General features: G+C 38.5%; 1 protein-coding gene across 10 annotated transcripts in view; it reads left to right on the plus strand.

Moving 5' to 3' along the window:
* Window positions 1-27,627, plus strand: part of LRRFIP2 (LRR binding FLII interacting protein 2) — a 108,925-nt gene that overhangs the window by 31,570 nt on the left and 49,728 nt on the right. For 4 of the 10 annotated variants that reach the window (XM_046003838.1, XM_046003828.1, XM_046003832.1 and 1 more), the window contains exons 3-6: window positions 8,347-8,433; window positions 15,192-15,248; window positions 15,340-15,384; window positions 19,232-19,300. In XM_046003838.1, coding sequence (XP_045859794.1) covers window positions 8,347-8,433; window positions 15,192-15,248; window positions 15,340-15,384; window positions 19,232-19,300 — 258 coding nt within the window. The remainder of the gene's footprint in view (window positions 1-8,346; window positions 8,434-15,191; window positions 15,249-15,339; window positions 15,385-19,231; window positions 19,301-27,627) is intronic. The other 6 variants (XM_046003831.1, XM_046003834.1, XM_046003835.1 and 3 more) reach the window with 4 other exon arrangements.

A 27,627-nucleotide genomic window follows, 5' to 3' on the forward strand; every position in this document is an offset into this window, starting at 1 on the left:
AGAATGACTGGCAAGAGGCAGAGAACTAGCTAGGAAGCTGCTGTGGTCATCTTGGCAAGAGGTGCTGAGAGCCTGAATTAAGGCAGTAATAGTGAGAATGGAGAGGAAAGTTCGGGTGGCAAGAATAGAAAAGAGAGAATCTTGAAGAGAGCTATGTAGTTGAGGTTTGGTGAGTAAATGTTGGAGGGGGGTAAAAAAGAAGGAGGAGACTTAGGATGATTCTTCATCTCAGTTTTTGGGTAACTGGACAGTTACCAAGGAATATAAAGAGGAAGAGGAATTGAAGGGAAAGATTATAAATCCAGTTTGTGATACACTGAGTCTGAGGTTCCATTAGGACCTCAAATAGCCAGTTGGATCAGGACTGTGGGAGAGAAGTCTGAGTTGGACATAAAGATTTGCAGATAATCAGTATCAAGGCAGAGGCTGGGTGGTGGGGAGGTGGAGCATGGAGTGAAAAGTGAGATCAAGCCAGAAACTTTGGAGCTTTGGACCTCATGATAAATTCAGAGGAAGAGAGGTTGGAGAGTCAGGGGTAAAAGTGGGTGATTAGTATTGCAGATAGCCAAGAGATGAAAATTTTAAAAAGGAATTGAGTGGTTAGGGATTTTGGAAGTCCAGAAAGGACAAGTGAGGTCATTAGTGACTTGCAGGAGCAATTTCAGTAAAATATTTTGGGCAGAAGCCCGAATGTAGTCACATGGAGAAAGTGGGAAGCAAGGAAGAGGAGTAAGAAAATTTGACTATGAAGAGAAGACGAGGCAGAATAGAACCAGGATGCAATTGTTTGTTTTTATTTGTTTTTGAAAGATGAGAGGGAGTTTGAACCTATATAATGAGAAGAACAAGCCAATAGAGGAGAGAGTGAAGGTGGAGAACAGAAATCACATAGTTGAGGCAATATCCTTGGGGAAAATGGATTTCACATCATTGTATGGAATGTGTGTATGCGTGTGTGTATGTGTGTCTCAGGAGGGATATGTTTATATATGTTTTATATTTATGTTAAGTTGCATGGCTTATAATTCTCTTGCCTTTGAATCTTAAGATGATGGATTCAAAATACTTTTTTTTTTAAAGATTTTATTTATTTATTTGTCAGAGAGAAAGAGCGCGCGCATGTGAGCGCACAAGCAGGCAGAGCAGGAGAGAGAAGCAGGCTCCCTGCTGAGCAAGGAGCCTGATGCGGGACTTGATCCCAGGACGCTGGAATCATGACCTGAGCCAAAGGCAGCGGCTTAACCAACTGAGCCACCTAGGCGCCCCTCTTTCTTTTTTTGCAACCCAGTGTGGGACTTGAACTTACAATCCTGAGCTGGATGCTTAACTGACTGGCCACCTTGGTACCCATGTTTGTTTGTTTATTTGTTTTAATTTATTTGAAAGAGAGCACAAGCTGGGGGGGGGGCGGGGCAGAGGGAGAGGGAGAAGTAGACTTTCCACTGAGTGGGGTGCCCAATGCAGAGCTCGATCCCAGGACCCTGGGATGATGACCTTAGCCAAAGCCAGACACTCAACCGACTGAGCCACCCAGGCACCCCAACAGGATTGGTTTCAGTTGAGTTTCTTATTTGGAATGCCACTGGGAGCCACAGTGAGTTTGTTTTAGCTTGTTCTAGGTTTATTTTACCAAAGAGTAACAGAATCCAAATTTGTGTAAGGATGCTTTTGGGCATTGGACACCACAAAATACATTATGACTAATTGTATTTTATTTTGGGATGTTTTACTTGTTCCTTGGTGTTTTAGGCAGAGTAATTCAACAGTATGTAGTGTGGAATAGCAAGGGTAGGAGGAGAGTGGGAATGGAGAAAGTGAAGTTAGAATTAGGAAATGAAGTATTCTAGCTGGAAGTGGTAAGAACCTGAGAGGGGTGTCTCTTGAAATGGAAATCAAAGGTGGTTGGAAATGGAAAATTAATAGATACTGTAAAGGAAGATTTGGTTAGGAAATATGAGTCCCTGGGACCTTGATCTTGAACAAGTGTGACAAGAGTTCCATTTCTGGAGATTGGAAAATAGGGAAGAAGAGGTCTCTGCAATCTATGTTTGATTTTTTTTTTTTTAAGTTTTTATTTATTTATTTGACAGAGATTTCAAGTAGGCAGAGAGGCAGGCAGAGAGAGAGAGGGGAGGAAGCAGGCTCCCCGCTGAGCAGAGAACCCAATGTGGGGCTCGGGGATCATGACCTGAGCCACCCAGGCGCTCCTGATTTTTTTTTTTTAAAGATTTTATTTACTTTATTTATTTTATTTACTTGACAGAGATCACAAGTAGGCAGAGAGGCAGGCAGAGAGAGGGGGAAGCAGGCTCCCTGCTGAGCAGAGAGCCCTGATGCAGGGCTCGATCCCAGGACCCTGGGATCATAACCTGAGCTGAAGGCAGAGGCTTTAACCCACTGAGCCACCCAGGCACCGCTATGTTTATGTTTTAAAGAACTGCTAAACTGTTGAGAATAGCCCCTGTACCATTTTACCTTCCTAGTGGATAGGGTTCTGGTTTTTCCACATCTTTGCCAACACTAGTTATTTTCTGTTTAAAATTTTTTTTGTTTAAATTTGTAAAAAAATTTCAGCCATCCTAATGGATGTGAAGTATTTCACTGTGGTTTTGATTTGCCTTTCCCTAATGGCTAATGATGTTGAGTATCTTTTTATGTGCTTATACGCCATTTGTGCATCGTCTTTACAGATGTCTATTTAAATCCTTTGTCCATTTTAAAATGGAGTGATTTATATTTTTTATTGCATCTCATCCTTTTCTCTTTTCTTTTTTATCTCCCCAAGTTTTTATTTGTTTATTTATTTATTTTCAAGACCTGATATCACCCACCTGTATCGGAGTCATCAGCAGGGCTTTTTTTTTTTTTAAAGATTTTATTTGTTTATTGAATATAGAGAGAGAGATCACAAGTAGGCAGAGCAGCAGGCAGAGAGAGAGGGGAAAGCACATTCCCTGCTGAGCAGAGAGCCCAATGTGGGGCTCGATTCCAGGACCCTGAGATCATGACCTGAGCCGAAGGCAGAGGCTTAACCCACTGAGCTGCCCAGGGGCCCTCTCCCCCCAAGTTTTTTTTTTTTTTTTTTTTTTTTTTTTTAAAGATTTTATTTATTTGACAGAGATCACAAGTAGGCAGAGAGGCAGGCAGAGAGTGAGAGGGAAGCAGGCTCCCTGCTGAGCAGAGAGCCCGATGCGGGACTCGATCCCAGGACCCCGAGATCATGACCTGAGCCGAAGGCAGCGGCTTAAACCACTGAGCCACCCAGGCGCCCCTCCCCCCAAGTTTTTAATTTAAATTTCAGCTTCCTTGATGTGGCTTCTTCTCTCCCTCTAGTTGTGCAGTTTGTTCTGTCAGTTCTCAGATCCATTTTATGGGTACTCAGAATGATTTGATAGTTACCCAGTTGTGTTCTAGGGATAGGCAAGCATAGGGCCCATATACTGCCATCTTAGCTTGCAAATCCACTTTGTTTTCTTAAATTCCAGAAGAGCATAACACAAAATCCTGATATAAAGGAAAAGTCCTTAATGTACAAGTACTCAAACCATAGTATGTGGTTAGTTCTCAGCTTTCCTAGAAGTTCTTCCTAGAGGATTTTTAAAATTTTTTTTATTTGAGAGAGCGATAGAGAGTACAAGCATGAGGAGGGGAGGTGCAGTGGGAGAGGAAGAGGAAATCTAAAGCAGGCTCCAAGCTCAGTGTGAAGCTGGTTGCGGGGCTCGATCTCATGACCCTGAGATCCGTGACCTTAGCCAAAAATCTAGAGTTGTATGCTTAACCAACTGAGCCACCCAGTGCTCCCTTTGAAGTTCTTTTTCTTTTCTTTTCTATTTTTTATTTTAATATTTATTTATTGGAGAGAGAGAGTATGTGTGCACAGGTGAACATGCAAGTGGAGGGAGGGATAGAGGGACAGAATCTTCAAGCAGACTACACTCTGAGTGGGGAGCCTGATGTGGGGGCTTAATCCCAGGACCCTGAGATCATGACCTGAGCTGAAACTAAGAGTCCAATGCCCAACTGACTGGCCACCCAGGTGCCTCTAGAAGTTGTTTCTTATTGATCATTGTACGATTGCTAGTTATTAGTTATAAAGCAAACAGCCTACAAATTTAGGTTTCTGAATTAACACAACCTAAAGCAATTTGTTCCAGGGGTGATCAAGTCCCATGATTTTTGCTATTATTTTATTTTTCCATTTGCCCCAAGGATTTAATGGGAAATGGATTTAATTCTATCCAAATATATCTTTACTTTTTGTGTTATCATTTTCACTGTCCTAAGAAGAATATATTTCTATACTTATATGATTGTATATTTCCTTTAATCAGTTTTAATATGCCTAATATTTGAAAGCATAATGGTGAGAAAAAATTTTTAGAAACCGAGTCCATTGACCTACTTGATTTCACAGGTAACTTCTGAACCTGAATTTCCAGTTCTCCAGTTCCTAAATTTTCCTATTAACTTTATTTCAAAAGTTTGAGTTATATCAGCTTAAAGACTCTACAAGTACTTAAATGAATTAGGCTCCTGAATAATTCTGATTTCATGCCTTATATGAACTTTAATCTTTTTTGTATGGGAAAATACATAACATAATTTACCATTTTAGGGGCGCCTGAGTGGCTCAGTGGGTTAAGCCTCTGTCATCGGCTCAGGTCATGATCTCATGATCTCTTGGGATCGAGCCCCGCATCAGGCTCTCTGCTTGTCAGGGAGCCTGCTTCCCCCCCCCCCCCCCCCCCCGCCTGCTTCTCTGCCTGCTTGTGATCTCTGCCTGTCAAATAAATAAATAAAATCTTAAAAGCATAATTTACCATTTTAATCATCTTTAAGCATACAACTCAGTGGCATTGAGTATATTTACATTGTTGTGCCGCCGGCACTATTCTCCATCTTCAGAACTTTATCATCAGTCTGTCTGAAACTATGTACCCATTATACGAAAATTCCCCATTTCTTCTTCCCTCCAGCTCCTTGGAACCACTGTTCAACTTTCTGTGCCCATGCCATTTGATTATTCTAGGTGCCTCAAATACGTAGAATCACATAATATTTGTACTTTCACATTTGTCTTGTTTCACATAACATAATGTCTTCAAGATTCATCCATGTTTTAACATGTGTCAGAATTTCCTTCCCTCCTGGAATTATATTCCACTGTATAGCTATAACACATTTTGTTTATCTATTCATCCATTGAGGACATTGGGTTGTTTGTGCTTTTTGGCCATTATGGATATTGGCATACAGATACCTGTTTGAGTCTCTACTTCCAGTTTTTTTGTGTAGGTACCCAGAAATGGACTTACAGATAAAATGGTGATGCTGTGTTTAACTTTTTTTTTTTGCTAACTTTGTTTTAAACTTAATTTTTTGTGATCCTTTATTCTTATGTACCATTTATTTATTATCTGTGAGTGTGTGTAAAATGAATATGTAGAAATCACGCAGTTGTATCTGGGGAAAATGCTAATATTACTACTTAGAAGTATACTTTGTGTATCTGTTATTTATTTTAAAATGCATTGGTAGGGGTGCCTGGGTGGTTCAGTCGTTAAAGGTCTGCCTTTGGCTCAGGTCATGATCCCAGGGTTCTGGGATCGAGCCCCACATTGGGCTCCCTGCTGGGTAGGGAAGCCTGCGTCTTCCTCTCCCACTCTCCCTGCTTGTGTTCCCTCTCTCGCTGTGTCTCTCTCTGTTAAAGAAATGAAAATCTTTAAAAAAATGCATTGGTACAAGTATAGAGTATATGTTTTGTCTGCTGGATTGGAATCACTTTTTGCTTTTTGCTCTCCTACTCTTAATATTGCTTCAGATATCTGGCAGTATGTGGAAAAATACTAAGATAAAAGTACTTTTAAATTTTGTTTACCTTTTTTAAGCTTGTTTAGTGGCCTTCCTCAGTACCATCTCCAAGGAAGGCATATCTGAGTTTGGATAAAGTTGACTAAGGAACAAAGGGAAGGGTATTTTTGTGGCTCTGAAGCCCATGTTCTTTCTGTTACACAGCAGCCACGTTCCCTTTCCTTTTGTTGTGAAAGAAATCTTATCAGAGAGTAGATTTCAATTATCATCATTTAGGTTAGGTGAGAGAAAACTGGTGAGCTGTTTTAGCATAGAATGTACAGAATTGGTCATCTATCTTGGAGGGATGAAATGGGCATTCTCGGTACATTTCTAAAGAAGGCTACAAGTACAAAGCTAGTAACATGGAAATGACAGCCCCACACATTGCTATGGCTTTGCTGAAATTAAAAAAAAGTTAAAAAATTTTCCCTAGAAAAATGATACTTTGTAATTTAAAAATGTGTTTGCTATCTGCTGAACTTAGCCTTGAAGTATTTTTCTATAAAATGAGAACTCTAGTAAGAAAGTATTGTCTACCTGTGGTCAGAGGGGTAAAGAAGGTAGGAACAGCTTTTTAAAAGATAGAAGCCAGTGAAAAATTCATGTGAGAAGATTCATTGCTCTTGTCATGTTATTGTTTAGAGTTTGAGGTTGGCAGATATGCGTTTAGGGCTTTGCTATGAAAAGTCCAGCTAGGCAGACTGGGAAAGTGCCAAAATTGGGGTGGTTGAAAGTGTTAACCCTTAAGCTGTCTCCTCTTCTTAGAAACCTGCTGGGACCTCGCCAGGGAAATCAAATTGCTCTCTCCCGCATGCTCCTTCCCTTGGTGTTGTGGGTCCGTATCTCTCAACTAGATTGAGGACTTCTCTGAGGCAGAGATGTCATCTTACCCTGTACTTCCAGCACCGAACATAATTGCTTCTGCACAGTAGACCCTTTCAAACATTGGCTGAGTCTCTTAACATGAGACTTGGGCACAAATTTAACACCATGGGAGAAGCAGCTATTGTAGTTATCAGGGGGAGATCTGAATCAGAGTTAGGATGTGGCTGAGAACAGAGGAAACCACTGTAAGAAATCACTGAGATTTTAAAATTTCATGTGGTACATCAGGCTGTTTCCTTGTTTCATTTCCTCGATGCTTTAGTCCATGCCTGAAATTTGTTTGTTTATTTAGCAGACATTGATTGAGACTTGGACATTGTGGAGGTGACAGAAGTGTGTAATTTTGTTTCGTATTTTTAATATTTTTTTGAGAGAGAGAGTGAGCACTCGAATGGGCACAGGGAGGGGCAGAGTGAGAGGGAGAGAGAGAATCTTAAGCAGACTCTGCTGAGTGTGGACCCCGATGCCGGGCTCCATCTCATGACCCTGAGATCATTACCTGAGTTGAAGAGAGGCTTAACAGAGCACAGTGAAGTCCCGGATGGAGGTAGGTGGTCTGCAGCTGTTTATGTGGACCAAGTCCTGGGAAATTAGGGGGAGATCTGAGTGGGAGGAACTTTATTTCTGTTTGAGCTTTTCTTCTTTCTTCTCTTTGTGTTAGTCTGTGGAATTTTGCTTTAATCGCAAGTAATGGGGAGCCAATGGAGGGTGTTACACTGCTTAATGGTAAAAATCAGAAACGTGTTTTGAAAGGCAGAATGGCAATCCTGTAACGTGTAGAAGGGAATTACAGGGCAGCTTCTGGAGGCAGGTAGATGGATTTGAAGGCAGTTTAAGTAGTGTTCAATCAAGCAAGAGATGAAGAGCTCCTCTTGCATAATTTCACTGATATGAAATTTCCAGAATGGGCAAATTCGTAGAGACAGAAAGTAGGATTAGTGGTTTCCAGGAGGTGTGAGGAAGGGGAATGAGGAGTGCCTATTAATGGGCATGGGCTTTCTTTTTGGGGTGAGGAACATATCCTGGAATTAGGTGGTGGTGGTAGTTGTGCAACCTTGTGACCATAGTGCTGAAAACGACCACACTGGCTAGTTGTAAGTGGTGAATTTGGTAGCATGTGATTTGCATACCAGTTTAGAAGGAGAAAGATATGAAGAGTTCCTGGAACAGAAACAGTATAATGGCCATGGGGGTGAGAGAAACCCAGCGGTAGAGAATTGGCAGTACTCTGAGACTGGATATTGGCAATGTCCAAAATGAAATAGAGGCCGGTTCTGAAGTTTCTAATTTGTATGATTGAATTGATAGAGAAAGAAATTTTGGAAGAAGCGAGTTTGCAGAGACATAATGAATTGTGTGCAATGTTTTGCATGTGCAATCAAGGCAAGCAGTTAAAAATAAAGGCCCAGATTTCAGGAGAGACCCTCGGCTAGAACAAAGAAAGGAGTATAGAAAGGCTGACTGAGGCAGTCGCACAGCTGAGCAAGAGGGTATCTTGTCCTCCCACCTGCTATGGACAGTTATGTGCCATCTGCTCCTTACCCTTGCAGCTGCTGTGCAGGTTGTTGTTGTTGGTAAATAAAGCTCAATCTTTACATTGCATTTCAGGCAGAGGCGAGACTGGCAGCAAAACGGGCTGCCCGGGCAGAAGCGAGAGATATACGCATGAGAGAACTGGAGCGACAACAAAAAGAGGTAATCAAGGGGTGTGGGGATGGGGATATGATCCTAATTTTGTGTTAGTCTCAAATAAATTAATACTTGGCTAGTTTCCTTCTGAAATAAATCTGGTTCCCCTTGAAAAACTGGGAATAGTATAACCTGATGTGTATTTTTTAATAAGCCATTCTATGCCAGCAAATTAAGTGCAATAGTGCAAACACATAAACAGCTCTTAGCTATACATGGTAGCAAGTTGTTATGGTGTGATAAGTGCTTTACTTATATTAGCTAAAATCAGCTTAGAGATGACGAATTTAGTTACTATAGTCCTGTCTTAGAGTTTAGGTTAATTATATTATGATATCTACATAGTAAAACACTGTGAAGTCATTTAGCCTTATAGTTTTTAAGTATATTTAATAATGGAAGAAGACACTCATGCAAGAAAATTTAAAAAAAACCTTAACAATTTTAAGACTGGTAGGACTCCCGTTGTATGTTACAAAAACTAGTATCATATATAGGGTCAAAAACTACTTAGAAAGAAATGATTACTGTCAATGTTTTGGTTTGTCAGTGGTGGAATGAATTAGTTTTGTTTCTTTCTTAATGCTTTTCTGTAGTTCATAAATTTCAGTACATTTTTATCATCAGAAGAGCAAAAAATAAAATAGGTATATAGAAATTGGGCTGCTTTAAAATGAAACAAATAATCTTTAACTCTTTCCTTCTGACATCAACCTGACTTCAAAAATTCACATAAAAAAATATTTCTGATGCCATATTGTCATGAAGAGGGGAGAGCCTGCCGGATATTATTAATAGTATTAAACACTATTTTCATGTTGGTGGTAGACTTCTGCTAATGGGTTAAAGAGAAGTGTATATGGATTTTATTACAGCTCAAAAACTAAACCAAAAAACAGTTTATACCTATGTTGCTATTTTTGTTTTTGACATCATATATGGTTTCAAATACTGAATGCAGTTCTTATACTCCTAAAATTATAAGGAGATTGTTGCTAAGTAGAAGTTTCATTTCCTCTAAACTGCAGAGAGCCATATATTTCTTCATTGTTGAACATATTTAGCTTAGTAATTTTCTGTCTCTTAAATGTGCAACTTACATTAAGCTAAAGATCACTGGTCTTCAGGGCAAATTTTTAGGATTAATTTAAGACTTTTCAGACATGCAGTATGTTGGAAACTTCAGCTGATGAAACTTTTGCATTTGTAGCACTCTCATTATTCCTTTGATCGGAAATGGGGACAGATTCAGAAGTGGCTGGTAGGCCAGGATTGCCTGCCCTGCATGTTGTGATCAGTTGCTGCAATAATGCAATCTTGAAGTAAAACATTGACTAATAGTTTGCCAAGTAGGAGTGTTTGGCATGTTTGAACCTAAAGGTCAGAGAGTGTCTTCTGTCAGTAGTGGACTAAATGTGTTCTTGGAGTCCATCCATTTTCTGCTGTAGTCTACAGCCTCACGCTTCTGTCATGAATGCTCTGGACCAAGAAAGATTGAGTAAATGGATGTGTTTTCTTTTTCTGAGTTTGTTCTTGTCTCCCTCAAATTTGTCCCCCTCCTTTCCCTCTCTCCTTCACTCCTTCCTCCTCCCTTCCCTTTCCCCCTTCCTTTCTCTCTTTAAAAAAAAAAAATTTGACAGAAATGTCCTCATTGAAAGATGACCCAAGTCATTCTTTAATTTTGTATGAAAATTACTCTTATGTTTTCACTTCTCTCAGTTCCTTTTCGAATCTTCTACCACCAGATTTTTAGCTACAAGAGCAAATTGTGAACCAGTAAAATACTAGTTATTGGGAATCCTTCCTAAATTTGAACTTTTTTCTACATTGGTAATTTCCTCAGTTGTCTCCTATTACAGAGGTTCTTCATCCATGGGAATGGGCTTGGGAGTTGGAGCAGGAAGCCTTAAAATCTCATGCAGACTTTTGAATATATGTATATTTTTAAGTGAACACCAGATTCTCAAGGGAGTCTGTGAACCCTAAAGGGCTAGGAACCACTAATGGCTGTTAAACAAATTTTTATAACCAAATTCTTTCTACAGCAGCATTTTGAAGTACAACCAGAATTAAAATATTTATAAAAAATATTTATAAAAATATTTATGACTGTATTGACCTACAGATTTAAAACTTTATCATACTTCTCATTTTGATATTTTAGAAAGGAGAGAAAGACAATGTTTGGTTACTTACAATTAAGTGATTCCTCATGAATGTGTTTGTTACTTTCGAGAAGAATCTGTCCTTTCTTGTTACTAAAGCTAGCCTAATTGGTTTTATTTCACGTGTCTTCTGCATGAAACTGGTTTATCTTACTGTTGATTCATTAAGAACATTTTTTTGTGAATAAAAGAAATCACTTTTGCTTGTAAAGTTTCCATGGAAATACTAGTTTAATTTTTATTTTTTAAATTTTTTTTTTAAGATTTTATTTATTTATTTGACAGAGAGAGATCACAAGTAGGCGGAGAGGCAGGCAGAGAGAGTGAGAGGGAAGCAGGCTCCCTGCCGAGCAGAGAGCCCGATGTGGGACTCGATCCCAGGACCCTGAGATCATGACCTGAGCCGAAGGCAGCAGCTTAAACCACTGAGCCACCCAGGCGCCCTAATTTTTAAAAATTATATATCATAGTTCTAAAATTAAATTACCTGAGATTTTATTATCTTAGGACACACCAAAACACTAAGAAGAAAAGCCTATATTGAAAGTCTCATGCTTGATTCTTCTATTCCAAGGCCATGAAGATAAAAACTTAGTTTTTATCTCTGTGAAATGTGTGCAGTTCAGGAAGTGAATGCATTAGATTTTCATGAAGGGGGAACATTTTCGGTTTGGAGGCTTAGAATGCAGATGGTACTAACTAAAGTCCTGTGTGATAACTCAGACTCGCAGAGAATATGGATGGGGTTTAGTTTCAGATGGCAGTAATTATCACTTAACCCCTTCTGACACTTGCTTTTAGTCTTTTCAAACTAATTTTTCCTTTCACTTCTCAACTTATCTGTCTCTCTGGCTGCATTCTATGAGCCTATAGTAGAAGTTGGCATGTTATAATCACAATATAAGATATAAAGAACAGTAAATTTGTAATAAAATAACTCATATGCAAATAATAGGATTGCCAGTTATTAGAAGGAAAAATATACCCATGTTAAAAATTTCTTCTAATTTTCACACTTTCTGGGTATAGAGGTGGGATGTTGGCGGGTGTGAAGAGGAAAAGCCATGGCATGAGACTGAGGAGTGAAGTAACAATGAGGGTCTGTATGCCAGCACTGTGCCAGGGCTTTTTACATATGTCTCCATTTTATAAGATATGGACCACCATCTCCGTTTTACAGATCAGGTGATAAAGGATGGGTGGAGTCAACAACTTGCTCAGTCATTGGCAGAGCCAGAATTCAAAGGTCAGAGAGCATGCCATAACTGCTAGTGGGTTAGAAGGTGAGAGGACCAAGATGAAAGGGCCCAAGTCTTTGTAGGCCTCCAGACAGTCCCAGTGAGACCAGTGTTTCTGTTTTTAAACTGAGCGTCTCCATCAGCAGCGTGTCGGTGACCTGGAGGAGAATGTGCGATTTCTGAGGTTTCCGAATTTGAAACTGAGGGAATGGCTCTAGCCTTGACTTAAATCTTACTTGTTGACAGAGAACAGGGCCAGGTGCCTTCAGTGGGCTGTGGTCTTCTTTCTTTCAATCAAATCACTTCATCTCCACATGGAGTGAATTTTTAAAAGCAGATTACGTTTCATTGCCATGAATTTAAAAGTATCAAAACAATTTTCCAGAAAACCTTGAACAAATATACATCCATTTAAAAAAAAAAAAGATTTTATTTATTTATTTGACAGACAAAGAGAACACAAGCCGGAGAAGTGGGAGAAGGAGAAGCAGGCTCCCCACTGAGCTGGGAGCACGATGTGGGGCTTGATCCCAGGACCCTGGGATCATGACCTGAGCCAAAGGCAGATGCTTAACCGACTGAGCCACCCAGGCGCCCCTATACATCCATTTTTTAAGGCATTGGCCTGTTTTTTTTTTCTGCTTTGGATTCTTTATACTACTGCTGACTTCCAGGACAATGAAAATGGATTGTTTCCCAGGCTGTGGAAGAGAAGGATAGTCAGCCTTGTAGTTGGTACCTGGAAACACAGTTGCCGAATTTTTTTCTTTCTCTTGGCCCCTGGTGCTGTTAATTCAGGAAAAGCCAATTGGGAATTTAAAATACTATTCTGGAATACCTGGGAAATGAAGTTGCTTGTTCTTTCAGAGAAGGAGGAATCTTTGAGTAAAACCCAGACTACCTGGCCGTTGTCTTCATGCTCTTGTTCTGTCACAGTGTAGAGTGTAGGATGGTCTCTTTATGGTTTGGTGGCCTAGTGAGTCAGAGGATTTGAATGCTGGTCCCAGCTTTATGTCTTTGTGGATTCCTATGTAATCTTTTTGTGCTGCAATTTTCTTTACTTTAAAATGAAGGGAGCAGACTATATAATCTCTAGGGACCTTTCTAGCTCTTAAAAATAATTCTAGGGTCTTTTTCCTTCTCTTCCTCTCATGTTTGTCACTGTGCAGAAGTAGTCAAGGTAGGAGCAGTAATTCACAAGTACCTAAAGGCCTGCCTTTTTATATAAGAGTGGTGCAACATGGCAGCCTCTTAGTAAAATATGTGCTTTGCGGTTTTTTGGTATAATGAAAATTTACTTTGAGCTCGCCTTACTGTTTGTATAGTAGCCACCAGCCATATGTGGGTAATTACATTTAGATTTAAATAGATTAAAATTGAAAATTTAAGTTCTCAGTTGCACTTCTAGCATTTCAGGTGGTCAATAGCCACATGGGGCTATTGGTTACCGTATTAGACAGCACAAACAGAACATTTCCACTTTGTCACAGAAAGTTCTGGTAGGCAGTGCTGGTTTAAGGTGTAGTTTATAACTGGAATAAACTGTATTCTTGCGGTTCACATTAAGTGGCCTCTATGGAGTCTTCTAAGGTCTTTCTTGGCCAGTTTTTCCAAATGGGGCCAAAAAAAAATATTTTAAGGTATTTTTATTAAGAATTATTTTTATAAGTAACATAATTGAAAATAAATATGAATTCAGCTGTCTTTGCTGCATCTTTAATGGACTTTGGTTTTTAGAGGTCGATTTTTAAAAAGTGCCCTTGTGTGGTAGGTGGAATGAAAAAAAAGGGGTAAAGGGAAGAATGAACATTAAACAATGTATGTTGCTCTAGTACCCCAAATAAGATTGGGAAGGGGCTTGTAGAATTAGGCTATGTGAATAGCACAGGGCTCTCTAAAGCTAATTAGCCTAGAACTGGTTACGACTCAGTAAATTGTACGTACCTGACTGGGATTATGCACATGCTCCCGGAACTTTTGTGGTATATAACCTGATGGGGAAAAGGAAGGAATTTGCTTGGCTTCTTGTAGATTACCTGTGTTTGTTATATAACAAAACTGTAAGTCACTGATGAGCTCCTAAAGTTCAGAACACTCTGTTGGATATTGTATAACTGAATCATACTGGTGCTTATAAACAGACTTCTGAACAGATTTGATCACGTGCATCAGTGCACACAGCAGAAGACAACCAGGAGTATTTCTGAAGAATGTCGAAAGATCATGACCAAAATAAGGCATTAGGTTATGGAGTTTCTGTGGAATTCCTCTTTCTGTAATTTGAAATGGATGATTGGACATGACCACGTCTGTTTCTTCCACCTGTGTAGTGATCATGCTGTAGTGCCACGTGGTGTTTAGGTATTGATTCCTTTTGGAAAAGACGGCATTGATTAGCTAGGAACCCAGCTGGACAGTTGGGTGTAGGTTCTTAGTGCAAATTACTTTAGCACTTTGGACTTTGAAATTCTGAAAGATCAGAAGTTCCTTTCTGTTGCAGTTGGTTAGACTCTAGGAACTAGTCATTTGATCCCACAGACAGAACTTAATGCTCCATTGCTAATAGCTGACTGTGGAAAAGTTTACGGTTGCATTTAATTTGGTCAACTGTTAGGCTGTGGTCATCATTTGTTTTTTGTTTTTGTCCCCCCCTTTTTTTTTACCGTCTTCATGAGGCATAGCTCTTGAAATAACTTTACCAACTCTAAATTATTTACATAGTTTCTTCTATTTATAAGTAGTTTTTCATATTAACAACACAGGGTGGGTATTATATTTAGTTATTCTTTTATTTTCCAGGTAGAGGGATGCAAGAAAACAAAAAAATTCTTTTGCAGTGAGCACAAAATTATGACCCCAATTTTTTTAAGTCCTGAAACTATCTTTGTAATAAACATTTGTTTATTATTTTATTTATTATTTATATATTATTATGTTATGTATAATAATTATATATTATTTATTAATATATTATAATTTATTATTAAATAATAAACATTTGTTTATTATTTATTTATATGCATAAATGCACATTCACAGTGAAAAAAATAGATAAAGCTTTCTTTTAATGCTGAACTCAATTTCTGTTTGTTAAGTATACTTGCTTATTTTTATCTTGGTATATTGAACTTTCCTGGTCGTTTATAGATTAAGTGGTCAGGCACATGTACACAAGATTATAATTATTGCTACTTTCTTTCCACCTGAAGCATGTGGCTGTCCCAGACCCAGCTTTAGAAGCTGAGTTGTCCACACCTGCTTGCTATAAGGAAGGTGCTGCTGTGCTGCTAACTGATTGCTGTTTGCACAGTTGTTCTGATAGTTCAGTGATTAACTCTCCATGTATTGTCTCCTTTCCCAGGAAGATTCAGAAAGGGCCAGGTATTCCCACCGGTCCAGTCATCATCGACCTTATCTGGTTTGTAATAACCAGTGAACTTGCCCCTATACTTGCCCCTCATTAACGTAATGCAGTTACCTTATGCCATGTTTCTTTTTGTTCTTATCAGGGAGTTGATGATGCATTGTCCATTCGAAGTCTTGGCAGTCACAGGGTTGGTATTTTAAGTTGTTTGCACCATGATAGCAAAGCTTATTTGTGTGAGCTTTCTGCAGCATTATTGCCTGAACAATCTGACAGTGTTCATATGCCTTTGCCTTTAAAAAAAAAATAGAGGAAATATTGGCAAAGTCCTTTCATTGGAAAGTGATCTTTCTCTTAATCATTGCTATAATCAATATAAATCAGTTCTAAAATCATGAATATTTTAAACTATTAACATATGTATTACTATTTCTGTGGAAAAGGACCTTTGATTTTGGAAAATTATTGCAAAATAATAATATTGATTCCTGTGGAATGACATCTGTGTAGTTCGACTTTCAGATTTTCCCACTTCCATATTTTTAAAAATAATTATTAAATGGGTAATAGCTTTGGCACTTGGTTGACTAATTACAGTTTTATTACATGGAAAATTTGAGCTACTGATTTGAAAAATTCCCTGCTTATCATATTTATAGTAATTACCATACTTCAACATTTTGATAAACATTTTGTAGTATGTCTCACCTTTTTAGCACTCATTGCTATAAATCAAGATAAATGAGAGTTCGTTCATTGAAGTTTTATATATTGTGCCAAGACACTGATCTCCTTTTAAAGAATTGTGTTTGAAACCTTAAAGCAATGCTTTTAATTTGTGCATTGACAATACTGATATGCATATATCTAGATTTTTCATCAGTAGAACGATCTTTCATGTTGAGGTCTCTATTGGTTAACTTTCCCTAAGTCTAGTTTTCTTCCTAGCTTGTGTAATATATAAAAGTAATCTATTATAAACCAAGTGTGGTCTGGTATATCAGTTACAGATGTGTTTATAGTCTTAAATAGTCCTTTGCTCTAGTCATATTTCTTATTGGTGAATGTAATCTACTTTCTCTTTTTACAATAAGTTAGTATACTTGTTTTTTGAATCATAAATATTTTAGTTAATTGCAAAAGTTTAGATTTATAAGAATATTAACAAGTCTCAGTAACCTAATCAGCAACTTGAATGATTTTACAAGAGAAACATTTTTTGAGATAATAAATTCATCCTTCTTCTACCTGGAGATTTTTTTTCTCTTTAAACACTTTGAAAAGAATCTTAAAGGGACTTAGTCAATAAAAGCTTAAAAGGTGAGTGTTGAGAGTTTGAAAAAAATCTCTCCCCATTTTAAAAAAAATTATGGCTTTTTCCTTTGCTTTCCATTATAATGTTCATAGTGTGAGGTTTCACACAGTTATTATCATCAAGCTGGTTATTTATAATTTTCTATGTGGTGTCAGGGAAACTTGATTATATATTGGTTATATTAGTTTAACTGAACAGTGAAACCATCTAAGTTTGACCTAATTTAAAAATCTTTATTTTTTTAATCATTTAAAAAAATATTTATTTGAGAGAGAGAGGGCGTGCACGCACAAGAGAGAGTGAGAGAGAGAGAGAGAGAGAAAATGAGGGAGAGAGGCGCACAAGCAGCGATGGGGAGGGGAGCAGAGGGAAGACGGAGAAGCAGACTCCCCACTGAGCAGGCAGCCCAACGCAGAGCTCAATTCTGGGATTCTGGCCAGGATCATGACCTGAACCAGCTTAACTGACTGAGCTACCCAGGCGCCCCTAATTTAGGAGGCTTTAAAACAAATCTGTAAATAAGCACAAGAGAAATTAAACCTGCAATTAAGCTAATGAAGAATTGGTTACCATGAGTGTCTATAAAGTAATGATAATGATGTTCTTTTTATGGAAATTATATCATTAAATACATTTCAGATAAAACTAGAACTCTCACAGCATTTTATTTCACTGTGGTAAGAGTGAAAATTTGCTACTATGGTAAAGAGTAAAGCTTCCAGTATTTTAAAAAATCTGAGTGTGAACATGAATATTAATAAAAATTTTACACTCTAGAGGAGACTCCAGTACGTTATTGTGTGTGAGTGTTTATCCAGCACATTTTAAATAGTTAGATTTCCTGGAAATAAGTCTGAAAGCTCACTAATAACATTGTTTAAAAGAAATATAATTGAGGCGGGCACCTGGGTGGCTCAGTTGGTTAAGGGTCTGCCTTTGGCTCAGGTTATGATCCCTGGGTCTTGTGATAGAGATCGGCATTGGGCTCCCTGCTCAGCAGGGAGTCTGCTTCTTCTGCCTCTCCACCATCCACCCCACCCCCCGCCCCGTTCCTTGTTTCCCCTCTCTCTCTCAAATAAGTAAATAAAATCTTTAAAAATAAAGTATAATTGAGGTAAGTTTTTTTTGTTTGTTTGTTTAAGTAGATAATATTGGGAGTTCTAATTTTCATCAGATTATGTCCTTTTTCTTTTAAAAATTTTAAGTAATCTCTACACCGAGTGTGGGTTTTGGGCTTACAAGACTTGCATGCTCTACTGACTGAGCCAGCTAGGAGCCCCCAGATTATTTACTTTTTAAGAAAATAACTACCACAGATGCCTGGATGGCTCAATTGGTTAAGTGTCTGCCTTCAGCTCAGGTCATGATTGAGTCTTGGGATTGAGTCCCACATCAGGCTCCCTGCTTAGTGGACAGCCTGCTTCTCCTCAGCCTCCTGCTCCCCCTGCTTGTGCTCTCTCTGTCTCTCTCTCACTGATAAATAAAACCTTTAAATAAGAGTTTAAAAGAACAACAACAACAAAAAACTACCACATATGTTAAGTGGTATTATGTAGACAGCTTTTGTTCTCTTTTAAAAATAAATGTGAGGGGCGCCTGGGTGGCTCAGTGGATTAAGCTGCTGCCTTCGGCTCAGGTCATGATCTCAGGGTCCTGGGATCGAGCCCCGCGTCGGACTCTCTGCTCCGCGGGGAGCCTGCTTCCTCCTCTCTCTCTGCCTGTCTCTCTGCCTACTTGTGATCTCTCTCTCTGTCAAATAAATAAATTAAATCTTTAAAAAAAAATAAAAATAAAAAAATAAATGTGATGGCCTAAAACCCTGACCTAAACTCTGTTGGGATTTGCTCTATAATTTGGGAGTTTTGGTATTTCTTTGCCAGTTATTTTTTAAAATGTATGAACTATATATTAAAAAAGTCTAACACTTCTGGACCTTGTATTGGATATATGCTCATAGTAGTACCTAGATGTGAGGCAGATATATTTAAGGTTTTCTGCCATATTCTTAGGACTTCGATCTTTTTTTTTATCCAATTAACTTCAGTTAATACTTTCTTGAAAGATGGCCTGCCAGAAGGTATTTGGGCTGGAAATGGTGTCCATTCTATAAACATTCTATAAAAAATAAAAAGAGCAAAGATAGTTCAAGACTGTGAATGAAAGGTTTGGGGGCAGGAGGATGAAATCAAAGTCCTGAGCTTAGAATTTAAATAGTCTGTTTCTTCAAAAAACAGTCTGCCTGTAAAAAGCATCTTACAAATGCTTTGTCACTGCTTTTTTTTTTTTTTTTTAAAGATTATTTATTTGACAGAGAGAGATCACAAGTAGATAGAGAGGCAGGCAGAGAGAGAGAGAGGGAAGCAGGCTCCCTGCCGAGCAGAGAGCCCGACGCGGGACTCGATCCTAGGACCCCGAGATCATGACCTGAGCCGAAGGCAGCGGCTTAACCCACTGAGCCACCCAGGCGCCCCTGTCACTGCTTTTTATATTGAAATATGAGAGGACTATAAGGTAGAGGTCCAAAATTAGGAAATTTAGGCCATCTTGAACCAGAGCAGTAGGAATACATTACAGTTTCTTAGTGGTGGAGATTTTTACTGTTGTATATATTAGCTCCCCTTAAATTATTAATACCTTTAGTATAATTTTAATGAATTTAATTTTAATGTGCTTGTAATTTGTGTTTTGTTATTTACTACTACACTGTTTAATTCCATGGAAGAACCCATCGAAGGCCGTAACTGGGACACACTGGAGCAGAGCCAGTACACCCAAAAGGAAAGACAACATGGTGTGTAGTTCAGAAAAATGTGCAGTGTTAATATTATGCACTTTGACTGTCAGAGTTCTGTGGGCTTGAGTAGTAGGTATATTCCAACAGAAATTGACACTTGCTGAACTTTGTTTCTACAAACAGAAAGTTGCTCCACTTCTTTTAATTTTATTTCAAATGAAGACTTTCAGGTAACTTTCTGTGAGAGTTAAATTCTTTTTGATAGATCGTCATAGAAGGTTTGGAAATGTTTTAGCAAGAGCCCTTACTATTTTCAGTTCTCCCTTCTTTGATAAATTATTTGTTTTTAAACAGCATAAATACCAATTGGTGTGTACTGGAGGAATTCTTTATATTTACCCAGTTGTTCTAGTAGCAGTTGGGATGTCCAAGTTATGAATTTCTTATCAGATTCAGCAGTTATTTAAAAACCAGCTGAACTCTGCATTATGTTTTTGAAAGAGAAAATTGAAATAGGTCAATTTCAATTCCCTTGTTAATTCTGTGCCTTTGAAAAATGCCATTGGAGCTACAGAGAGGATCAGAAAACGTAAGACATGGCTGTTTTCTTCAGTGAACTTGCCTGGTTGGGAGGGCAGAATAGTTTAGTTGCAAGAATGTGTGTGGCTTGAGTAATACATATTTTAGTGATGATATATATATATATGTATATATATATTTTTTTTAACAAAAAATGTAATTTGTTAATGGAGAAGAGAACTAAGTGAAATTTCTATACAGAAGGAACTTTACTTTCAGGGAAATGTCACTCACTATACAGTGACATTTTATCATTGCACATAATTTATTAAATGCATATCTTTAGGCATTTTAGAAAATTTTAGATAAATAAGATTTTTGTTACACATGTAATAATACTATTGTTTGCTTCTTCTGGGTAAGGTTGCTTAAAAGGTGTAAGCTAGAATGCTTCAGAAACAAAATTAGGAAATCACAAATCTAAGTAGTTACTAGTTTAATTCAGTTTCTTTGATTTAAAATGTGGTATTATGCTTATTTTCTTAAAGACCCTATATGAAATAGGTTTTTCTGATCTTATCATAAATTTTATGTGTTTTTCTTTGATTGATATTTAATGCCACACTTGAATGTATATGGTGCATATTCCACACTTTGCCTGGACTAAGTTTCCAGTTTTGTTCAGTGTTTTTAATAGGGAAAGTTTTTGAGAAGGGGAGTTTTTCAGCTGTGTGTCCACAGGCAGATTCAAGGGAACTTCCACATTTTGGTGCTGCAGTTATTTTTTTATAAGCCTGATTATATTAGTTATGTGCTCTTGCGTCATTGTCTATGCCTTGCTTTTGCCATGTTTCAAACAATGGGAGATGATGGCAACAGTCACAATAATAAAAAGTAAAACATCTTTTTTGATTTCAGAATGCTTTATTCCTGCATGTAAAGGTTCCCTGTGGGTGTTTTGTGCTACAGCATACTGAGGTTGAATCATCTTGCCATTATTGACTAGGAATTCTGTGTTTGAAAGAGAACATGCAGCTTTACATGTACATAGAGTTTAGCAATCACTTATACTTGGAAAGTGTGGTTGTGGGGAAGAAGATTCTTTTAATCAAATGTAACAGCCTTTATATATAATAATTTTTGACTTTTAAAGTAGTGCTGGATTTAAAAAAAATATTTTTACTTAAATTCTGGTTAGTTTGGAGTTTTAGTAACTGTGCAGATGTTGCTTTTTTTCCTCTTTATATTTCTGATTTTGGGAATACAATCAACTCTCAACTTTTTCTGAAATCCAGTATGATGCTCTCAAGGATAGATCGTCAAGACTTTCATCATTAGTATGTAGTGCATGACTTTGTGTTAAATGCAGAGTTTTACTTTATAAATACCTAATCATGCTAATCATAGATTATGACTAGCTTTCACAGGTTTGTTATTATGTTTTGGGGAAAGCATATGGCCAATAATGCAAAAACTGTTGTTTTGCAATTATGGCATAATCGAACATTTGAATAATTTTTTCCTTTAGAATTTCAGGATCAGATAAGAATGATTTGCTTCCTTATTCAGGATTAAGATTGGTAGTAGTATCTTTTCTTAAAGTGATGAGCTCCTTAAATGACATATATGCATTGCCTGGAAGACATGTTTCTGGCAGTGTTTGATACCAGGGAACTATAGGCTCTGCTGTGTTCCTTGTTATGTGTCACAAGCCAGCAGGTGTGAAGTTGCTAAACAGGAAACAGCCAGCAGTGACAGGTGTTACCTGAAACATCAGTTATGTCTGCTCATGTTTGCTTGATTTGGTTGATTTTTTATGTATGTCATTTTAGCCAAGGAAGTTTAGTTATAGCATGTTTTCCTTGGGTTAATATTATGTTGGTAGATTGCCCGAGTTTCTAGACAATATAGTCATGTCTTAAAATGTCCAGGGTAATTTATAAAAGGAAGGATATGCATATTTAAAAAAGAACAGTGAGTGGATGGATTTAGGATCTAGCGGCACATTTGTCAAATGATTTGCCTAGAGCAGACTCTTGATAAGTAGGACATTTCTAGCTACACCTCCTCATTTAAGGTGAGCAGCACATAGCTAGATTGGGTTTCTTGTCTACCTAAAGACCTTTATAGTAGTATTTCTGTCCTTTATTCCCTCATCTATACCTGGCTTTGTGGTGCTGGGAGAAGTTATGTACTGAGACAGTGCTGTCTTCAGAGGACCTGTGTGTAAGGTCCTCTGTCTGATAATGCTGTTGCTACAAGGAGCAATCCATACCGTCTGGGCTGTTTTCCTCCTGAGCAGCATGTGCTTTTCTTGGGCAAAGCAATGCCATATTCTTTCTCTCTCAGTCTTGTTTTGGTTGATCCCAAAGAATTGTCTTTTGGCCTTTTGCTAAGAAAGGCCTAGAAGGAGGTGGAACCCATTATCCCGCATACCTTTATAAAGAAGGTAGAAGGTAGAAAGGACTCAAATAAGATGTGGGGTGAACATCCTCACAAACACCCTGCCTGACTCTGAGTCCTAATCACATCTTTTTTAGCTGCTTATACGTGGAGCTTGGCGGCATGGGGGCAGAGTCAGGGGGACTGCAGATGTGTAGAGGTGCTATGTATCTTCAGTAGTCAGCCAAGTGTTGTGATCCGTTTACTAACAGTTGGGAAATAGAGTCCATGGGGATTACTCTGTATCTCGTATGCATCTTTCTGTGTATAATTTTAAGACGAAGTTTATTGTTATTTTTTAAACTTCACTCTGTGATTGTGAAAGTTAACTTCAGATGTTTACTTCCAGAATCATTCTTACAGTCACTCTTATGGAATGAAGAAGAGGTCTCCTGGTTCTCATAAAGACCCACTGGTTAGTTGTGTTCTGTCTCATGTCCCACTGTCTTGTGCTGCTATAAAATTCACTGATTACTTTTAGGGTACTTAAGAATTATGATTGGGGCGCCTGGGTGGCTCAGTTGGTTAAGCGACTGCCTTCAGCTCATCTGTCATGATCCCAGAGTCCTGGGATCGAGTCCCACATTTTGCTCCCTGCTCCTTGGAGAGTCTGCTTCTCACTCTTTCTCCCCTCTCATGTTCTCTCTCTCAAATAAATAAATAAAATCTTAAAAAAAAAAAGAATTATGATTGCTTTCATGTATGCCTTAGGTGTTATTGAAATTTGATAACATACTGAAACATGATTTATCAGAATCTATTTAAAATTAATTTTGTTTTCACTTACAGGATTTAATAGCAAGTTAATACAAGAAGTTCATTAATCATGTATTTTCAGTTATGAACTGTACTTTGGAATATACTTCAAGAATAGGTGTAGTGAGAGTCTTTTGTTAAAGATTTATTTATTTTTTTCAGAAAGAGGGAGGGAGCACTAGCAGGGGGAGGGGCAGAGGGAGAAGCAGACTCCCCACTGAGCAGGGAGTCTGATACAGGACTCGTGACCAGAGCTAAAGGCAGACAGTTAACCGACTGAGCCACCCAGGCACCAAGGTTTAGTGAGATCTGTATCCTTATTTTAGAAATTTGATTTAGTTGTGGTAGTATAGGCAGTGCCAAACTCACAGACAGGTTTCATTCTGAGTTTGTTTGTAGGTCAAGTTTTGGGAATGTGGAATGAATTTTCTGGTAGAAAGAATAAGATATGTGTTAGCAGAATTCCATGTTGTCTTGCAGAAAACTCTTTAGCCTAGAATGCCATTAAACTGCAGAACTAATAGTGCTCTATTCTAGCCACCTTGCTAAACATTTCTGTGGGGGGAAAATGTGTCCAGAATGCCCATTTGGGGTATTAGGAACAACTCTTCTGTCAGGCTGCCACAGTACTGGTGGGAGAATCAGTTCCAAGCTTCCTATTAACTGGTTCCTCTGGAGGGGGCTCTGACCTTTGGTGGGGTGAGAGAGGATCAGTAAGCTTCGGCAGGTAGGAGGGAAAATAATGGAGAAGCTCTGGAGGGTGAAGCCTTGGGAGCTCTGGGGAGAGGTTAGTCCTGATGCCTTTTTGAGGGGTTGGTGTGGGGAGGCCAGGTTGGGAGTGGCAGGGGTCAGTGGTAGGGATCCCCTGCACCCCCATTACAGTGTCAGCAGTACAGGAGGAGTCTGTCAGTCAGGGATTGCTTACATTTCCTTAACTCTGAGTGAAGAAGGTGTTTAGAAAGGCAATTTTATAGATACCGTTCTCTTTGCCAGGTAGCCATAGTCTTTATAATGCCTTGTTTTTTATGGTGTATTGAAAACCTGCCATTATTGAAAACAGGCCAAACCTGTTTAGGACACACTTGTACTGTGTCTTTGGTAACTTAATTCAATCCGTTTATTTCGTCAAATGATGGGACTAGGAGAAATTCGAAGAAAAAGACTTTGCTCTTTTCTGTGGCATTGCCAGATGGATTATAAAAGTGGTAATTGCTCAGTTGTCTTGGCTTTTCCAAGGATGTTACTAAGTATGACATGAGAATAAATCACTTACTATTTCCATTCCATTTTGACGGAGGTTTATGCTCATGTTTTTTAAAGTAAAAAAATTAGTAATGACTTGGCTTGAATACAGTTAACCTTTAATATTAGTCTTTTTTTTGAGATTTGAGATAATTATTATTTTGATTTTTACTTAATGCGAGTCAATGCTTTAAGGTCATTGTTTTGGAGGAAAGAGGGAAGTAGTATCTGAGTTTGCCTTTGTGTATTGTCACCAATGTTTAACCTAAGAAAAACGTGTTTAATTTTACTTTTTGCAGAGTGGCCTCTACTTTGACCAGAGAAGCTATAGCAGTCTTAGGCATAGCAAACCCACCTCTGCCTACTACACTCGGGTTTGTCTCAAGCTTTTTGGCTTTGTGTGTTTTATCCAACTGTAATGCACTTCTAACTCCCGGTTTTGCATTTTGACTAGTTAGAACTAATCTGTGAGTGGCTGTGTGTGCACTAGTTTGTGGTAACTGAATTCATAGAGTCTGTATATCTTTACATGATGTGACTTATTGAACCACCACATTTGTAAATGAGTACCAGTTTCCCCAGTTTTTTTAAATGAAAAATATTTAACATACAAAAATGTTCAAAGAATGATTTATTAACTAACCACATGCCTACTACTTAGATTCTATAATTAATATTTTATTATATTTCCTTTATTATATTATTGTCTTTCCATCTATCCATACATTGATTCATCTTTTTTGAGGGGATGCATTGCAGAATAAGTTGTAGGCATCACTGCACATCATGGTGGATGGCCTTTTAATAAAAGCGTACATGTAAAAATTTAAACTGTAATTGGGATGAGAAGAATATAATTATTTGTTTAATGTTAGAATCCTTGTTTTTTCAAGATGTTTGACACATCATACATTTGAAACAGAAATATGTGTGGCACATGGTACATAGAAAAGAATTCAGTTGTCAAAACCTGCACACACAACCTAGATATTCTTATTTGCCCTGTCTGATGGGCTTGGAAAAATGAGTTGAAAATTATTTTCAAATGACAGAAAAAGAAAGGTTTAAATCCATTTTTTAAAATGCTGTGCCTTTTTAGTGCCTTGGATTCATTGTGACAAGTACATTTTTTCTGATTAAACTAAGGCACTTTGTCTATGGCCTGTTTTGAAATACAGGATTTCTAATCTATTTGGAAAAGAGTACTTCTAGTGATAACTTGGAGGTCATTTACCTGCTTCCTCAGCAACCAGGCCAAGCTCATCAGTAGTCTGCCATGAGGTCTCAAACGTGTCCCAGGAGCTGCTGGTGACCCGGGTGTGGCCACTGACCTCCGTCCTCCCCGTGCCATGGCCCTCTTTTCTTGAGTATTTCCTTAGTTGCCACCTTATCTCCTAGCATTATTGTTGAAAACCCAATAGGACTTAAAACACATTTATAGAAAACTTTTCCAGGTGTTTCTCTCATCCCTTAAAATGGGTATTCGAAAAGATTTCTAATGGCTAAGTTTTTCTCACCTTACATGTTACTTAACTACGTTTAGCACTCAGGAAATGCTAATGAATTATGGAGTACAGAATAAACAGCTTCTGCTCTCGGGATGGAGAGACCAAGTCTCCTTTTGCTGAATTATCTGGTTCTGTTTTGTTTTTCTTAACAGTCTTCCTCCCTGTGTAGTGACCCTCTGGCGACATCAAAGAGTACCAGGGTTAGTACTTTCTGAGAAGCATGTTGCCGTCAGAGCTACCAGTTGCTTTTCTTTGGGTTAAATCATGCACTTTTTTCATAGGCCTCCTCTACTGCAAATTCTGGTCTGCTGAGAAGTACCAGTCTGGTTTGTATTTTTCTCTTCCAACGTGTGTACTCTTGGTGGAGCCACTGTCATGGTGCTGACCCTGGCTTGACAGCTTTCCTACAAAATAGTCAAGGACACATGGCTTCAATGCTGTGTACACTGCAGAATGTGCTGCCAGTGCTTAAAACGCGAAACTTTAGGGTAGTAAGAAAAAAAAAAAAGCCTTATTTTCCAGATACTGCTGGCCGTTGGTAGGCCCTTGCTTACTTACAGTTGGTTTCCTGTAGAGAAGACAAACTTGCATGGGCCCCACTACACTTTATACTTTGTGAAATGGTTGCCTATGCAGAGATGTCGTATTTTTCTTTGGGACAGCTGTGGTTTGGCCATGTTAATACTAGGCTCTATCTAATAAAGCAAGCTGACTAGAAAGCAAAAGCCATTATCTCTGTGTAATATGCGAGTTGTGAGCTTGTTGCTTTCAGCCTGTTGCTTTGTTGTGCTGTGGCCTGTTCTCATAGACTGGCAATGTGAGGCTTTGTAGTTTCATTTTATTGTGCCAGTGGGCAAAATGCTTTGTGTCCCTCACTTTACATTTTTGCTCATTTCGCTCTTTTGAGAGAATAAATTTGTAAATGTTCCTTCTCCTAGTTTCATAACATGATGATGAAAAGAAATACTGTAATGGTGCTTTTTAAATGAAGTATGAGTTTGAAGTTTTGGGACTGATGTAGGACTTTATGCAATCAGTGAATGTTCTTACCTGACACACCATTCTGCAGTGCTTTTTTGGAACTGAGTACTGTGAAGAAGTTGTGACATTTTCCAAAACAACTTTGATGCCTGAATAAATAGATGAGTGGTATTTCCTCTGTTCTTTAGGTGTCATTGTATGATGGTGGATTATATAACTCTTATGGGTCTCGAACTGTAAGTCCAAACAGGGGGAGATGATGGGGGTGAGGCGTGTGTAGGTGGGCACAGTTTACTTACAAAGAAAAAGTCATTTAATCTGACCTGCAAGTGCTCTATAAGCTGTGACCCATGAGCTAGCCAGTTGTGATTCTCACCCAAGCTGTGAGGAACTGCCTGCTGGAAGTCATGGCTCACAGTATGAAGGGAATATAGGTGGAGAAACCTCTTTTTTGGGCTCATTAGTCCCTGAGGAAGAGGATGGGAGCAGTGCTTCTCAGGGCATTCCCTTCCCCTCCTCACCCTCGAGCTGAGGGCTGCTGGATCTGGAGGGTTGGGAGGGAGGTAGAGTTCCAGACCTGGGAGTAACAGTCAGCTTCTCCCCGGGGGCCAGTGGCCACTTAGATCCAGGGTCACAAATGTATTCCCCCAGCAGGAAAAGGAGCTGGCCATTATTGTAAAACCTTTCTTCTTGGAAACTTTATAGCCATCTGAATACAGTTATTACTCATCAAGAACAAGTTCGGCCCGAAGCAGTCCCGTGGTGAGCTGTCTGGTCTCTTTGCATGCTTTTTAGATACTTCGGATTGTTTCCTTAATCTTTGCTCACAATTTGGAATATTAAGAATGCGTGTTCACTCTCTTGGCATGGATTATCATTTTCCTTAAGTACCCAAACTCAAGTATACTAATTTGTCTTAATTGGTGTTTACTGTGT

This window comes from Meles meles, chromosome 4 (assembly GCF_922984935.1).
Source record: "Meles meles chromosome 4, mMelMel3.1 paternal haplotype, whole genome shotgun sequence".
In the NCBI taxonomy this organism is placed as follows: domain Eukaryota; kingdom Metazoa; phylum Chordata; class Mammalia; order Carnivora; family Mustelidae; genus Meles; species Meles meles.